General features: G+C 42.0%; 1 protein-coding gene across 8 annotated transcripts in view; it reads left to right on the top strand.

Moving 5' to 3' along the window:
- The window catches only part of ERICH1 (glutamate rich 1), a 91,599-nt gene that overhangs the window by 58,854 nt on the left and 16,751 nt on the right, over window positions 1-15,994 (top strand). For all 8 annotated transcript variants that reach the window (XM_081324748.1, XM_081324749.1, XM_081324747.1 and 5 more), the window contains one exon: window positions 6,524-6,886. In XM_081324748.1, coding sequence (XP_081180874.1) covers window positions 6,524-6,886 — 363 coding nt within the window. The remainder of the gene's footprint in view (window positions 1-6,523; window positions 6,887-15,994) is intronic.

The following is a 15,994-nucleotide window of genomic DNA, read 5'->3' as shown; positions in this document are numbered from 1 at the left end:
ATTCCTGCTATTGATAGGGTTATATACATCTTCAGAAAGATGTCTAGCCTTCTGGTACACATTCTGGATCCAGTTCTTCCCCAGGTACCTCAAACTGAGGCAACAGCAGGAGCTTTTATTTTAAACCAAGCTTAGCCACCTCGTTTGTCCATTTTGAAAGAAAATTATTTTAGAACACTGGCACACCTGCCAGTAACTTGAAGGTCAGAGCTGTGGTGGTGCAGTGATCAGAATGCAGTATTGCAAGCTAATTCTGGTGACCGGCTCAAGGTTGAATTAGCCTTCCATATTTCCGAGGTCAGTAAAATGAGGACCTGGATTGTTGGGGGCAATATGCTGACTCTGTAAACCGCTTAAAGAGGGCTGTAAAGCACTATGAAGTGGTATACAAGTGTAAATGCTATTGCTATTGGCAGAGTCAACCTGTTGTGTTTGAACTTGACTGGAGAGGTTATGGGGGGGATTGAAATCTCTGGACTCAAACTTTGGCAGCCTGATTGATTCAAAGGCTGCCAGTTAGTTTACTGGCAAAGTACAGGAAATAAGCACTTACAAAATAATTGCCAATGATTATTTAAAGCCCTGCACACTAGGCTATCGAAGAAATGCTGGAACAGCTGCTGATTCTCCTAGCAGAAATTCAAGGTTAGCCCTTCTGTGTAATGACCCCAGAGATTTAGAATAAGTTCTTGAGTCTTTGAATTGCTCGGAGGAAGCTTTAAAAGCAGATGTCAATAGCCAGGCTTTTAGTTAATATTGGCTTTGGTGAATATTTAACTATATTCAAAGTTTTTTTCTTATTTTAAATAGTTTTATTTGGTGGGGAATGTTGCTAATAATATATTTAAGTAACAGGTGATTCAGAATTGTACTACTAATAACAAGTATAGAAATGGGTATGGGGTTTTTTTTTTCAGCTGCATGACTGTCCTAATATTAGGTTACAGCTGAAATTCTTCCTTGGTGTTAGAGCTGACTTATCAATAGCTTCCTGAAAATCAATTGCAATGCTAATGATCCCAGTAAAAGAATTGTCATTATTGCTATACTTCAGCAGAACTGCCACCTTCCTCCATCCCTTCAAAATGTGCAAAACGACACACAGATCAGCCATTCGTGTCCCAGGATGGCAGCTTGGGGAGAAGAATTATAGCTAATAGTCTATAAGTAGTCACCTTCTGCGTTCATGGTTACTTGGAGATAATTGTCTCATTGCTGTAAGTTTTCCACCACATAGATGTGAGCACTGGAGTAATTATTTTCAGTAGCTGAAGATCTATGAGCAAGCCTAATTGCAGAGTTATAATTCATAACACACACTTTTTCACAATAAACTCTTGTTTAGTGTAAGAGCGGTCTTTTTTAGCAATCCACTCCTTTGCAACCATATATTAAAGATATTTAATATCTAATGTTAGTAAATAGCTAGAGCTCTGATATACTGTTTCCTTCAAGATCAAACTTCTACTCTATGTTCTTGAAAGCTATATACCCACGAAGATGGACAAACCAGTGAACAGCGTAGCTGTTCCCTTACTCCTATGCAGCATATAGCCAGAGGACACATGGGATAACTATTTTGCTGAAATGAATAACTAGTTTGACTCCCTAAGGTGGATGAGAAAATTCTGGAGAATGCTTTTTACAGTGCATTACTAGAAATTCCATAACAGAAAGAAAGAGCGATAAATAAATAAGAGGTTGGATATGCTTCCTACAGAAACCCTTCACATATTCCTGTTTATAAAATACTTTTATTTTTATTTTATTTTATTTTAATTCCATTTATATCCCGCCCTTCTCCGAAGACTCAGGGCGGCTTACAAGCTTAGCAGTAGCCTTCATTCTATGTATATGCCTGCTTATTAGGGCTTTCACACACACCCCAAGCGGCATTATTACAAAGTCAGCTTAATTGCCCCCAACAATCTGGGTCCTCATTTCTCGGAAGGATGGAAGGCTGAGTCAACCTTGAGCCTGGTGGGATGCGAACCTGCACTAATTGCAGGCAGCTGGTGTTACTTAAGGAGGCATTAGCCCATTGCTCCACCAAGGCTCTATTATTGTTGTTGAGATTGCTAGACTACCATGAAAGAGAGCTTCCATTGAGGTGCTTTATGTACAACCAATTCAGAATGATTCATACATTCTTCATAGTTACACAAAAATGTTTTTGGTTTTTGAATAAAGTTTCCAATGTTTCTTTAACAAATAGATCAGTTTTTCTTGGACTTCCTCCCAGATAAGCGTGTGTAGGTTTATGGTTTTCTATCAGCATTGGGGGGAAAAACTTGTAACCCCTTTTTGCTCAAGCATCAGGTCTCTGCATTTTTTTCTTCCTTTAAAAGAAGAGCTTAAGCAATGATGCCTTAACATCTGTACCATGTTATGCAGAGCTGGAATGTATTTATCGTTTGTTCTTCCTCTCATCTGTCTGTATTTTCCCAGGAGATGTTTGTTTCAATTGTCATACAGGTAAAACGCTGTTCGCTGTTCGGTGTAGGTATGTGGTGCAAATTATTTCAAGTCTTTTTTTGTGTGTGCTGCAGCATTGAATTGCAAATGCGTTTTTTATTCCTCCTCCTTTGAAGGGATCAGAACTGCTCTGTGCTGACTCACTCATCTGTCAGCTAAAGAAGAACTTGCAACTCTAGAGCTGATATTATGAAAAGAGGCAGTTTTTCAGAGATAACAAAGCTCAAGAACGGAGAGGTTACAAAAATGAAATTGCAGTTCTCATCTTTAGAGCAAATTTATTAGTATAAAGTCTGGGGATGAATTATAGCTGAGGCACCAGATAAATATTGTGTGCCAGAAGCCAAACCCACAAAAATAAAGCATTTAGAAATCAAAAACAATAGACTTTTCCATATGTTTTTTATCACTTGACTTCTCAGCAGGTGTATGTGCATATTAATTCTGCTTGTAGACTTCTCAGTGGAGGGCATCTTCTGGGCAGTGCAGAGGTAAATTAAAAATGTGAAACATGATACACTAGCAAAGGTAATATATGATAAAGTTGAGACAAAGCTAGCACCAGCTGATAGAAAGCATACAATATTAACAGTCAACTCAGCAGTAGAATAAGATGGGTATTTAAAATAGTATTGTCATTCCTGTTGGCATTTGCTGAAAACAGAGTCTTATCGTGTATCTGCAGAGATATGGCTGTGACAGATAACATGGAATATGTATACTTCCTTGCTCTATCTTTTAAGGATGTCAGAGTTAAACCATACCATACTAATGTTAGTCTGTTGTTTTGCCTCATGTTGGCCAGTCTGAGGGCAGCAGGGGGCTCCCAATATACCATTTGAAGACACACACAAACCCAGAGTTTTGGTGGGTGGGCTGAGCTGAGCTGAGCTGACAAATTAGGACATTTTCATTATTTGGGGGAAGTTTCATGTTAAGACTTTCTATCAGCTGTTACGACATGAAACTGATATTTTAAGCACAGCAGAGAGTTAAAGATTCCAATAGCTCCTCTGAAAACTCTTCTCTACTGAAAATATCAGGCCCCTTCCCCCAAATTTGAAGGAAGGGGTAGAATTATTTTGCCTCCGCTACCCATTTTGCCTATTAAACCTTCCCCAAGTTCCAAAAGTGGGGGCCGTTTCGATCATACTTGCATCAGTAACATTATGATGTCATCAGCTGTGGCCCAGAAAAAAATAAGATTTGCTCATTTCACTCTTTGTCATTACTGTATAGACCAGGGGTGTCAAACTGTCGGCCTGCAGGCCGGACATGTCATCTGGAAGCCACGCCCACCCCATTGCCAGCAATGGCAAAACCGTCCCGATACGTTATGTGATGTTGCGAAGTTGACATTTCTGGTATAGACAATTTAAGGTGATTTAGCCATGAAGGCCTTCTGAATCATTATCTGGTTAAAAAAAATAATTGCAGAAGAAGGCTAAAGTGTAATAGTATGTGAGAAAGACCTTGGGAGACGAGAGGAAGAGAGGCTACCGAGGGAATGGGTGGAGCAAGGGGCTCAGAAGAGACCTCCCCCAGTTTCTGTAAAGGAGATGGCAGGAGATTTGTACTTTCAGACTTGCAAGATTCTGTTAATGTAGCCTTATAATAAAGTAGATTTAGCTCATCTGGTCGTGTTTCCTGTCTGGTCTACCTGGCAGGCTGACTGTTGTTAGAATGAAAGGGCATTGGCATTAATTTTATTATCCCATTTGTGTACATATCACTTTCTAGAGAATAATTCTGTTACCTCCTAAAGGGCTTAAGGGTTTAAAATAAATTCATGGAAAATAAAATTGTGGCTTGGGATGGACAGGCAGGAAAATACTATATGAGTACTTTGATTACACTGAAATTCTACAGCGCTGCACCAGGAGGACAAATGTGGGTGTGTTTTTTTCCTTTCTCCCCCTCCCTTCTGTCCTCCCTGGCAAAAGGGAGAGAAGAATATCCCATACAGCTGTAGGTGGATGATGGATTGCCCTCCCCTCACCCCACCCCACCCGTCAGCCATTCAGCATTTTCTTGGAGGATCTTGGTTTTTAAAAGTTCCACTTTGCTGGCATCCAGATTTTTACAGCCCAGATGTGTTAGCTGTACTTCAGAATAATTGGAGTTTGGATTCTCAGATTTTCCGACCACTCTGACTAACCATCAAGCTTCTTAGAGTTAGGAAAGTTATTGTTTGGTTTGTTTGTTTGTTAGGCTTGTATCCCACTTTTATTATTTTTTTTAAGTAATTCAAGGTAGCAAATATATCTAATACTCAGTGATGGGATTCAAATATGTGAACAACCGGTTCTCTGTGTGGATGCTGCTTCCGGAAGTCCATTCTGTGCCCGGGCAACAAAAAATTAGCTACCGGTTCTGCCGAAGTGCTGCGAACCAGTTGAATCCCACTACTGCTAATACTCCTCCCTCCTCCTATTTTCTCCATAACAACAATCCTGCGAGGTGGATTGGGCTGAGAGAGAGAGTGACTGACCCAAAGTGACCCAGCTGGCTTTCATGCCTAAGACAGGACTAGAACTCATGGCCTCCTGGTTTTTAGGCCAGCACCTTCACCACTACACTACACTGACTCTAGTCCCATTAGAGTTATAATTCTGTTATATCTCGAGGACACTTAAGAACCAGAAAAATATGCATTGGAATGAGATGCCATCAAAAATATTTTTTTTTAATTTGGGAAAATAGCAAGCCATCTTATAAATAATCATCTCAGGCAGGAATCTCCCATGTTACCTACTTTGTAATTGGAAATTATTTAAGTTGACCTTGAAGCTTCTTGAATACATTCTTCTAAGCTGTAATTTGCTTAACTAAGAGGAAGACAAATAAAATTGGTGGTATTGTAATAGTTCCTTCCAATTCTTCCACTTTCGTAAAGTTGCATCTTAGCCCTTTAGTTCTCATCCTCATATGGGGCTTCCCTATAGAAGATACTTTTGTGTGGAGAGTCTGTGTGGAGAAGAATAATCCATCTCACACATGCTACGGTGTCTTTCAACATGTATGGAGGAATGCTGTTGACGTGGCCTGATCCTGGGCAAATGTCATTTAATTTTAATCCTAATAATTTAATAGGATTAAAACTAAATGACATTTAGTTAATATTTACATATTTTTATGTGCTAAATTTCTGTGACCTATTTTATGCCTATTTTATTCACTCAGGGCTGAATGTTATATGTTTATAATCTGTAGCTGCTTCTGACACAAATAAAGAGGCCCTCATTCCCATCCAAACCAAATAGTAACACCCAGAATTTGTTCTCATATCACTTCATTCTCTCCTTTGTGTTGACCAGTCCCCACTCATCAAAATGTAGACTCCTTATGATACCAATTTCTGTGTGTGTGTGTGTGTGTGTGTGTGTGTGTGTGTGTGTTTGTGTGTGTGTGTGTGTGTGTGTGTGTGTGTGTGTGTGTGAGAGAGAGAGAGAGAGAGAGAGAGTGTTCATGCTACTCATTAATATTTATTATGGTAAATAATAAAAGTACAGGTAGTCCTTGACTTACGATCACAATTGAGCCCAAGATTTCGCTGTGAGACAGTTGTTAAATGAATTTAGCCCCATTTTATGACCTTTCTTGCCACAGTTGTTAAGGGAATCACTGCAGGTGTTAAATGAATCTGGCTTCTCCATTGACTTTGCCTGTCAGAAGGTCCCAAAAGGTGATCACATGATTCCAGGAGATGGCAACCGTCATAAATATTAGTCAGTTGCCAAGCATCTGAATTTTGATCATGTGACCATGGGGATTCTGCAACAGTTGTGTGAAAAACTCTCATAAATCACTTTTTTTCAGTGCCGTTGTAACTTTCAACAGACACAAAATGAACTGTCGTAAGTCAAGGACTATCTTATTTGTAATCAAACTAAACATTCTCTCTGTTTCTCTCTTCCCTTCCCCCCCCCATCTGAGATTCTTAAACATCACAGTCTTAGAGAAAACGGATGCTTTTATCCAGATAACCAAATTGCTTCATATCCCCTATTATATTTACAGTCCATTATGTTTTTCTTTCAATGTGCAGAGGAGAATGATAAAAAGCAACTTCCAAGAAAGCGGCGGAAGAAAAAACGGAAGAATGTTTTTCAAACTCACGCTGTTGGACCTGGAAGTCCAGCAAAATGTGGAGAGCCTGAAAACCTGATGGGAGATAACTTGCAGCTGCAATCCAGGGAGGGTCCAAACTTGACTCAAAACCAAAAGAGGAAAATGAAAAAGAAGCGGCGAAAAGAAAAAATGAGAGCAGCTGGCTTGCTAAGAAAACCAGTGGCTACTGATTTCACATATATGCCTGAAGAAAAGAGAGAAAGAGAGTTTGAAGTTGCAGATAAAGCAGATGACATTCTGGATTTTTTGCAAAGCACACAGGAAATCTATTTTTCTGACAGTAGGTATATTTCATCATGTATGACAGTGACTTGAAGAAAGAAAAACAAATTATCTTTCACTGTCAAATATAGGGAGGGAGAAAGACTGATTGCTTTGTGCTCTCAATTTGAGAAAGAAAGGATAAAGGTAAAGGTGCTAGTCGTTTCCAACTCTAGGGGCCGGTGCTCATCTCCGTTTCAAAGCCAAAGAGCCAGCACTTGTCTGAGGATGTCTCCATGGTCATGTGGCCGGCATGATTAGACGCCAAAGGCGCACGGAACGCTGTTACCTTCCCACCGGAGTGGTCCCTATTTTTCTACTTGCATTTTTACATGCTTTCGAACTGCTAGGTTGGCAGAAGCTGGGATGAGTAACAGGCGCTCACTCTGTTACGCGGCACTCGGGATTTGACCCGCCAAACTGCCGACCATCTGATCGACAAGCTTAGCGTCCTAACCCACTGAGCCACCGCGTCCCTTATAAAGAAAGGATATACATCCATAAATCCTATTGAGCCTGTGCAAACTGTTTTAGATTCACCTTGCAGATTAATGCGACATGATACAAGTAGTCCTTGACTTATGACCACAACTGAGTCCAGAATTTCTGTCACTAAGTGAGACTTTTGTTAAGGGAGTTTTGCCCCAATTACTTTCTTGCCACAGTTAAGTGAATCACTGCAGTTATTAAGTTAGTAACACGGTTGTTAAGTCAATCTGGCTTCCCCACCGACTGCTTATCAGAAGGTCACAAAAGGTGATCGCATGACCCTGGGACAATGCAACCATCATAAATATGAACCAGTTGCCAAACATCTGGATTTTGGTCACATGGGCCATGCTGCAACGGTCATAAGTATGAAAAGTGGTCATAAGTCACTTTTGGTTTTAGTGCTGCTGTAACTTTGAAACGCCCCTAAACAAATTGTTGTAAGTCAAGGACTACCTGTACTCTTCTCTGAAGAGAAGACCTTAACAAAACAAGCCCTAAAAATGTCACCTTGAACTTATTGGGCCCAGAGCTGTTGGAGGCAAGTCCTGTCAGCCTTTTTCTCAAGTGTCAATTGAAGATTTTCAGATGCACCATACCAGTCTGTAGTGTGGGAATTTCTGCCCTGTTTGGCAAAACCATCCAACCTGGAACTATGTCAGCCAGGACTGCTGGAGAAGACTTCTCCTTCAGCCTCCTTCCATGGTGCTTCCCTCTTTAAAAAAAAAGGACTGTATTGCTTCAGCTTGGAGAGGATGCTCAATGGGATAGGATGCTGAGCTTGTCGATCAAATGGTCGGCAGTTTGGCGGGTCGAATCCCGAGTGCCGCATAACAGAGTGAGCGCCTGTTACTCGTCCCAGCTTCTGCCAACCTAGCAGTTCGAAAGCACGTAAAAAATGCAAGTAGAAAAATAGGGACCACTACGGTGGGAAGGTAACAGTGTTCAGTGCGCCTTTGGCGTCTAGTCATGCCAGCCACATGACCACAGAGATGTCCTCGGACAAGCGCTGGCTCTTCGGCTTTGAAATGGAGATGAGCACTGGCCCCTAGAGTCAGAAATGACTAGCACGCATGTGTGTGGGAACCTTTACCTTTATTTTGAAGCTAAATCCTCCTCCCTTCTGAAGATATTCTTCTATTGCCCTCAATCTTTCCCAGCATTAGGCTCTTCTCCAGTGAGTCCTTCCTTCTCATTAGGTGGCCAAACTATTTGAGTTTCAGCTTCAGGATCTGGCCTTCTAAAGAGCAGTCAGGGTTGATCTGCTCTAGGACTGACCGGTTTGATCGCCTTGCAGTCCAAGGGACTCACAGGAGTCTTCTCCAGCACCATAGTTCAAAGGCCTCAATTCTTTGGCGCTCAGCCTTTCTTATGGTCCAACTTTCACTGCCATACATTGCAACTGGGAAGACCATAGCCTTGACTATATGCACTTTTGTTGACAGGGTGATGTCTCTGCTTTTTAGTGTGCTGTCAGACAGCCATTTTGCTTTCTTGCATTTCTTTTTCTTTGGGATGGTTTTATTTGCTACCTCTTGTACAATGTTGCGAACCTCTGTCCATAGTTCTTCAGGCACTCTGTCTAATTCCTTAAACCTATTTGTCACCTCTACTGTATATTCAACAGGGATATGATTTAATTCATACCTGAGTGGCCTAGTGCTTTTCCCTACTTTCTTCAATTTAAGCCTAAACTTTGCAACGAGAAGCTCATGGTCTGAGCCACAGTCAGCTCCTGGTCTTGTTTTTACTGACTGTATAGAGCTTTGCCATCTTTGGCTGCAGAGCATATAGTCAATCTGATTTCTGTGTTGACCATCTGGTGATGTCCATGTGTAGAGCTGTCTCTTGGGTTGTTGGAAAAGAGTGTTCGCTATGACCATCGTATTGTCTTGACAAAATTCTATCAGCCTGTGCCTTGCTTCATTTTGTACTCCAAGGCCAAACTTTCCTGTTATTCCGGTTATCTTTTGGCTTCCTACTTTAGCATTCCAATCCCCCATGATAATAAGGACATCATTTTTGGTGTTAGTTCTATAAGGTGCTGTAGGACTTCATAGAACCGGTCAGTTTCATCCTCTTCAGCACCGGTGGTTGGAGCATAGACTTGGACTACTGTGATATTGAATGGTTGCCTTGGATTCGAACTGAGATCATTCTGTCATTTTGGGGATTGTATCCCAGTATTGCTTTTCCTACTTTTTTATTGACTATGAAGGCTACTCCATTTCTTCTGAGGGATTCTTGCCCGCAATAGTATACCTGATGGTTATCTGAATTAAATTCACCCATTCCTGTCCATTTTAGTTCGCTGATTCCTAAGATGTCGATGTTCAGTCTTGTCATCTCTTGTTTGACCACGTCCAGCTTTCCTTGATTCATGGATCTTACATTCCAGGTTCCTAATGAGAAAAAATGTTTAAGCATTGGACTTTCCTTTCATCACCAGATACATCCACAGCTGAGCGTCCTTTCGGCTTTGGCCCAGTCGCTTCATTCTTTCTGGCGCTACTAGTACTAGCCTTCTGCTCTTCCCCAGTAGCATATTGGAAGCCTTCTGACCTGAGGGGCTCATCTTCCAGTGTCATATCATTTTGCCTTTTGGTACTATCCATAGGGTTTCCATGGCAAAGATACTGGAGTGGATTGCCATTTCCTTCTCCAGTGGATACTTGGATAGCCAGGCCTTATGCCATGAAGGACTTCATACTGCCACTCATGCATAAGTAGCCACTCAACCTGTGCCACCCAACCTGTCCCACTCATGCAGCAGAAGAAGAATACAGATGGAATCTGGAAGTGGACAATTCATGGGAAAGCATCAATTCTTAAAATCACTTCCACTTTTCAGCTCCAGTGCCAAGTCTCTGTATCTTCAGAAGCTTTGACCTCTGGCCATTGCTTCTGAATACCACGACTTGTCTGTAATAGATCATCTATGGAGGAATGGGCAACCTTGCATGCATTACCAAGGCCCAGTGGAGGCATTTCTTTTTTAATCCCATTTATATCCTGCCCTTCTCCGAAGACTCAGGGCGGCTTACAATCTAAGCACAATCAATGTGCTTAGCAATAGCCTTCATTCTATGTATATGCCTGCTTATTAGAGCTTTCGGGCCCCCCCAAGCGGCATTATTACAAAGTCAGCTTATTGCCCCCAACAATCTGGGTCCTCATTTTACCTACCTCGGAAGGATGGAAGGCTGAGTCGACCTTGAGCCTGGTGGGATGCGAACCTGCACTAATTGCAGGCAGCTGGTGTTACTTAAGGAGGCATTAGCCCACTGCTCCCCCAAGGCTCTGTGGTGTTTTTTTTTTAAAAAAAAACAAACCAACAACACAGTTTTTATTAAAGTTTGCAATGGCAAAGATAAAAAAGAACCTAATACAGTCTAAAAATTAGAAAAGAATGAAAAGAGAAGATGGAAAGTGGAGAAAATAAAATCGCTCAACCCTCAGTCACCTCATATGTGGACTATTGCAGTGTCTTCTACATTGGAAGCTGCAGCTGATTCAGAAGGTGGTGATATGGATAGTTAGAAGTGTGTCTGGCTGTGGACCAGTACAGGTAGTCCTCAACTTACAGCCATTCATTTAGTAATCATTCAAAGTTACAACAGCACTTGAAAAAGAGATTATGCCCGTTTTCACACTTACCACTGTTGCAGCATCTTCACAGTCAGATGTTCAAAATGTTGACTTGGCAACTGGTTCGTAGTGATAATGGCTGCAGTGTCCCAGGGTCATGTGATCCACCTTTTGTGATCTTCTGACAAGCAAAATTAATGGGGAAGCCAGATTCACATAATATACAGATCACTGTATTGATTCAAACTTCCTGCCTGCTCTTGTTTTCTGTTTGATGCCTACTTCCAGGATAGCTCCGATACAACAGCAGATGTCAGGAACTATGCTATTAAATGTACTTGGATGTATGAACAATCATATTTTAATGAAATGCATTTCTAAGTGCATATGCGCTGAAACTGCCCCTTTTCACATAAGCTACAGAATCTGTTTTCTCTGTTTCCGTTTAATTCCTGAAGTACAGGGACGGGTGTATACTATGATTTCATGCTATACTTTCCAGAAGATGCAGTGGCACAAAGGTCCAGTAAATTATTTATGAGCAGGCATCCTACACCCACAGGCAGAGATTTCAAAGAAAATAATCCTGCATTTTTCAGATGTGGAAGTAGTTGTACTGAATACTGATTCCTTTATTTTGTTCAAATTGAATTTCAAACACATCTGCAAACCCTTGTTGGAATGTAAATTTAAAGCTTTACCACCAGAGAGGATAACTGGGCAGAAAAAAAGGGGTGGAATGTGAAAGGATGTACGGTGAAGAAAGTTTATTTTCATATTTGAAAAAAAAATATGTGAAAAAAATTCCTATCTCTCTTTCTGTCTATGATAATTAGCTATAGCTGTGAAAGAAAGCTTTTCTTCTGTTTTGATTTACATTGTCACTGGGAATAGTCAATTTGCACTACTACAAATATTAGCATAGCTAGCATCTTAATGCTTTTTATTCACTTTCCTTCCATAGTTTCTCATAAACAGGTGGATGGCTTCTCCCCCTTTCAGACTCTTTTTATGTATGCTTAATGTTATTTTAGTAATGATTTTACTTTAAATCACAGATTAGAGAATGGTAGTACTGTACTATATTTTACAAATATAGGTTCCTCTTTTGAGGCTGTAGCACCAAGAGATTGTTAACATATACTGTACAGTTGCAAGAAAAAGTATGTGAACCCTTTGGGATTACGTGGAGTTTTGCATGAATTGGTCATAAAATGCGCTCTAAACGTCATGTAAGTCACAACAATAGAAAAACACAGTCTGCTTAAAATAATACTACACAAACATTAGCTGTTGTCATGTTTTAATTGAACATAAGATGGAAACATTCACAGTGCAGGGTGGAAAAAGTATGTGAACCTTTGGACTTAATAACTGGTTGACCCTCCTTTGGCAGCAATAACCTCAACCAAACGTTTCCTGTAGTTGCAGATCAGACCTGCACAACGATCTGGAGTAATTTTGGACCACTCCTCTGCACAAAACTGTTTCAGTGTAGCAATATTCTTGGGATGTCTGGTGTGAATTAATTTAATTTAATTTAATAATTTGATTTCTATACCGCCCTTCTCCCGAAGGACTCAGGGCGGTGAACAGGGCAATACACAATAAAAATCAGATACAAAAATTAAAAAACCATTAAAAACCAATTAAACATCATGCCCATAAAATCAATACATATTAAGTTAAAAACTAATTTTAAAAAACCCAACCCCACCCCGTCAGACCAGGCCAGCTTGTTCGAAAAAGAATGTTTTAAGATCGCGCCGGAAGGAGCGAAGGTCGGGGGCCGTCCGGAGCTCAACCGGTAAGCTGTTCCAAAGGTCTGGCGCGCCCACAGAGAACGCTCTCCCCCTGGGGGTCGCCAATCGGCATTCTTTGATCGGCGGCACCCTGAGGAGGCCCTCTCTGTGGGAGCGCACTGGACGGAGGGACGTTGACGCCGGTCGCAGGTGTTGCCGTAGGTAATCCGGACCCATGCCATGAAGGGCTTTGTACGTCATAACTAACACCTTGAACCTCACCCGGAGAGCAACCGGTAGTCAATGCAGCTCGCGGAGCAGAGGTGTAACATGGGAGTATCGGGAAACTCCCAAGACAACTCGCGCGGCTGCATTCTGCACCAGCTGGAGTCTCCGGGTGGACCTCAAGGGCAGCCCCATGTAGAGAGCATTACAGTAGTCTAAACGAGAGGTCACGAGCGCATGAGTGACTGTGCGCAAGGCATCCCGGTCTAGATAGGGCCGCAACTGGCGCACCAGGCGAACCTGGGCAAAGGCCCCCCTAGTCACAGCTCCAATATGCTCTTCCAAAGAGAGCTGTGAATCTAGAAGGACCCCCAAGTTGCGAGCCCTATCTACGGGGGGTAATAGCTCACCCCCCATGGCCAATGATGGAATAATCGGAATTTCCCGGGATGCCGGCACGAACAGCCACTCAGTCTTGTCAGGGTTGAGTCGAAGCCTGTTCCTCCCCATCCAGACCCGGACCACCTCCAGGCAACGGGACATCACGTCGAGGGCATCGCTGGGGTGGTTTGGGGTGGAAATAAAAAGTTGGGTATCATCAGCATATTGGTGATACCCAACTCCAAAACCACGAATGATCTCACCCAGCGGCTTCATATAGATGTTGAACAGGAGAGGCGAGAGAACCGATCCCTGAGGAACTCCACAAATGAGAGGTCTCAGGGTCGATCTCTGCCCCCCTGCCAACACCGACTGCGAACGTCCCAGGAGGTAAGAGGAGAACCACTGGAGAACCGTGCCTCCCACTCCCAACCCCCTGAGACGTCGCAGCAGGATACCATGGTCGATGGTATCAAAAGCCGCTGAGAGGTCTAAAAGGACTAGGACAGAGGAACAACCCCTGTCCCGAGCCCGCCAGAGATCATTCACCAGCGCGACCAATGCCGTCTCCGTGCTGTACCCGGGCCTGAAACCCGATTGGTACGGGTCTAGGTAGGTAGAATTGCTCTCTTAAGGTCATGCCACAGCATTAAGGTCATGCCACAGCATTTCAATCGGGTTGAGGTCAGGATAACTGGGCCACTCCAGAAGACGTATTATGTTCTGTTGAAGCCATTGTTTTGTTGAATTACTTGTATGCTTTGGGTCATTGTCCTGTTGCATCGCCCATCCTCTGCGGAGCTTCAGTTGGCGGACAGATGGTCGTACGTTTTCCTGCAAAATGTCCTGATAAACTCTGGAATTCATTTTCCCATCAATGACAACAATCCGTCCAGGCCCTGAGGCAGCAAAGCAGCCCCAAACCATGATGCTCCCTCCGCCATGTTTTACAGTGGGGATGAGGTTTTGATGTTGGTGTGCTGTGCCTTTTTTTCTCCACAAACAACTCAATTTTTTCCCAAACAACTCAATTTTGGTTTCATCTGTCCACAGTATATTTTGCCAGTAGTGCTGTGGAACATCCAGGTGCTCTTTTGCAAACTTCAAACGTGTTACAATATTTTTTTTGGACAGCAGTGGCTTCCTCCGTGGTGTCCTCCCATGTACTCCATTCTTGTTAAATGTTTTCCTTATTGTAGATGTGTCAACAAAAATGTTAGCATGTACCAGAGATTTCTGTAGGTCTTTAGCTGACACTCTAGGATTCTTCTTTACCTCCTTAAGCATTATGCGCTGTGCTCTTGCAGTCATTTTTACAGGACGACCACGCCTAGGGAGAGTAGCAACAGTGCTAAACTTTCTCCATTTGCAGACAGTCTGTCTTACCGTGGACACATGAACATCGAGGCTTTTGGAGATACTTTTGTAACCCTTTCCAGCTTCATACAAGTCAACAACTCTTGATCATAGGTCTTCTGAGAGCTCTTTTCTGCGAGGCATGGTTCACATCAGACAGTGCTTCTTGAAACCAGTAAACCCAAAACAGGTGTGTGTTTTTAAAGGGCAGGACAGCTGTCAGCAACACATCCAATATCATCACACTGATTGGAGTCGAGGTTGGCTCACTCCTGGCTCCAATTAGCTCTTGGAGAAGTCATTAGGCTAGGGGTTCACATACTTTTTCCACCCTGCACTGTGAATGTTTACATGTTATGTTCAATTAAAACATGACAACAGCTAAAGTTTGTGTAGTATTATTTTAAGCAGACTGTGTTTTTCTATTGTTGTGACTTACATGACGTTTAGAGCGCATTTTATGACCAATTCATACAAAACTCCACGTAAACCCAAAGCTTTCACATACTTTTTCTTGCAACTGTATATGGAAGATCCATAAGACACAATTGCCATCTCATCCCATAATCCTTTTAAATGGAGGGAGTTTATAATTTTGCATCCAGTCATTGATTATGCATGTAAAGGTGGACCTTAGCCTTTAAACATTGATATTTATATAAAGCTCTTTTCGTATAAATATCAGGTCGAAGTCACACACTGTGTAATTCCTGTATTTTCTCAGCCTTGATGTTCATCCAGACTGGACCTCATGGTTTTATCTAGTTCCAGCAGAGCAGAATGGACCTGGCAAATTTAAGAGGCCCAGATTTAGAAACCCAGTGCTATGAATCTCTCAGTCTTTTTTCCTTTCCAATTTGGTAAATGTTTCTCTATATCATTTTTAAAAATTAAGTCTGACAAAAGTAAAACAATGGAGTGAAAAGGCAAATACGAACCTTTACATACAGGTAGTCCTCAACTTACCACCACAATTGAGCCCAAAATTTCTGTCGCTAAGAGGGATAGTTAAGTGAGTCTTGTCCCCTTTTTCTACCTTTCTTGCCACAGTTGGTAAATGAATCACTGCAGATGTTAATTTAGTAACATGGTTGTTAAGTGAATCTGGCTTTCCCATGAACTTTGCTTGTCAGAAGGTTACAAAAGGTGGTCAGGTGAACCCAGGATACTGCAATCGTCATAAATCCATACCAGTTGCCAAGTGTCCAAATTTTGATCACATGACCATGGGGATTCTACAACGGTCATTAAGTGTGAAAAACTATCATAAGTCACTTTTTCAGTGCCTTTGTAATTTTGGATGGTTGTTAAATGAATTGTTGTAAGTCGAAGACTATCTGTACACT

Source organism: Vipera berus (genome assembly GCF_964194415.1).
Source record: "Vipera berus genome assembly, chromosome: 1".
NCBI classification, from domain to species: Eukaryota; Metazoa; Chordata; class Lepidosauria; order Squamata; family Viperidae; genus Vipera; species Vipera berus.
This window is presented reverse-complemented; position numbering and strand designations above follow the sequence as displayed.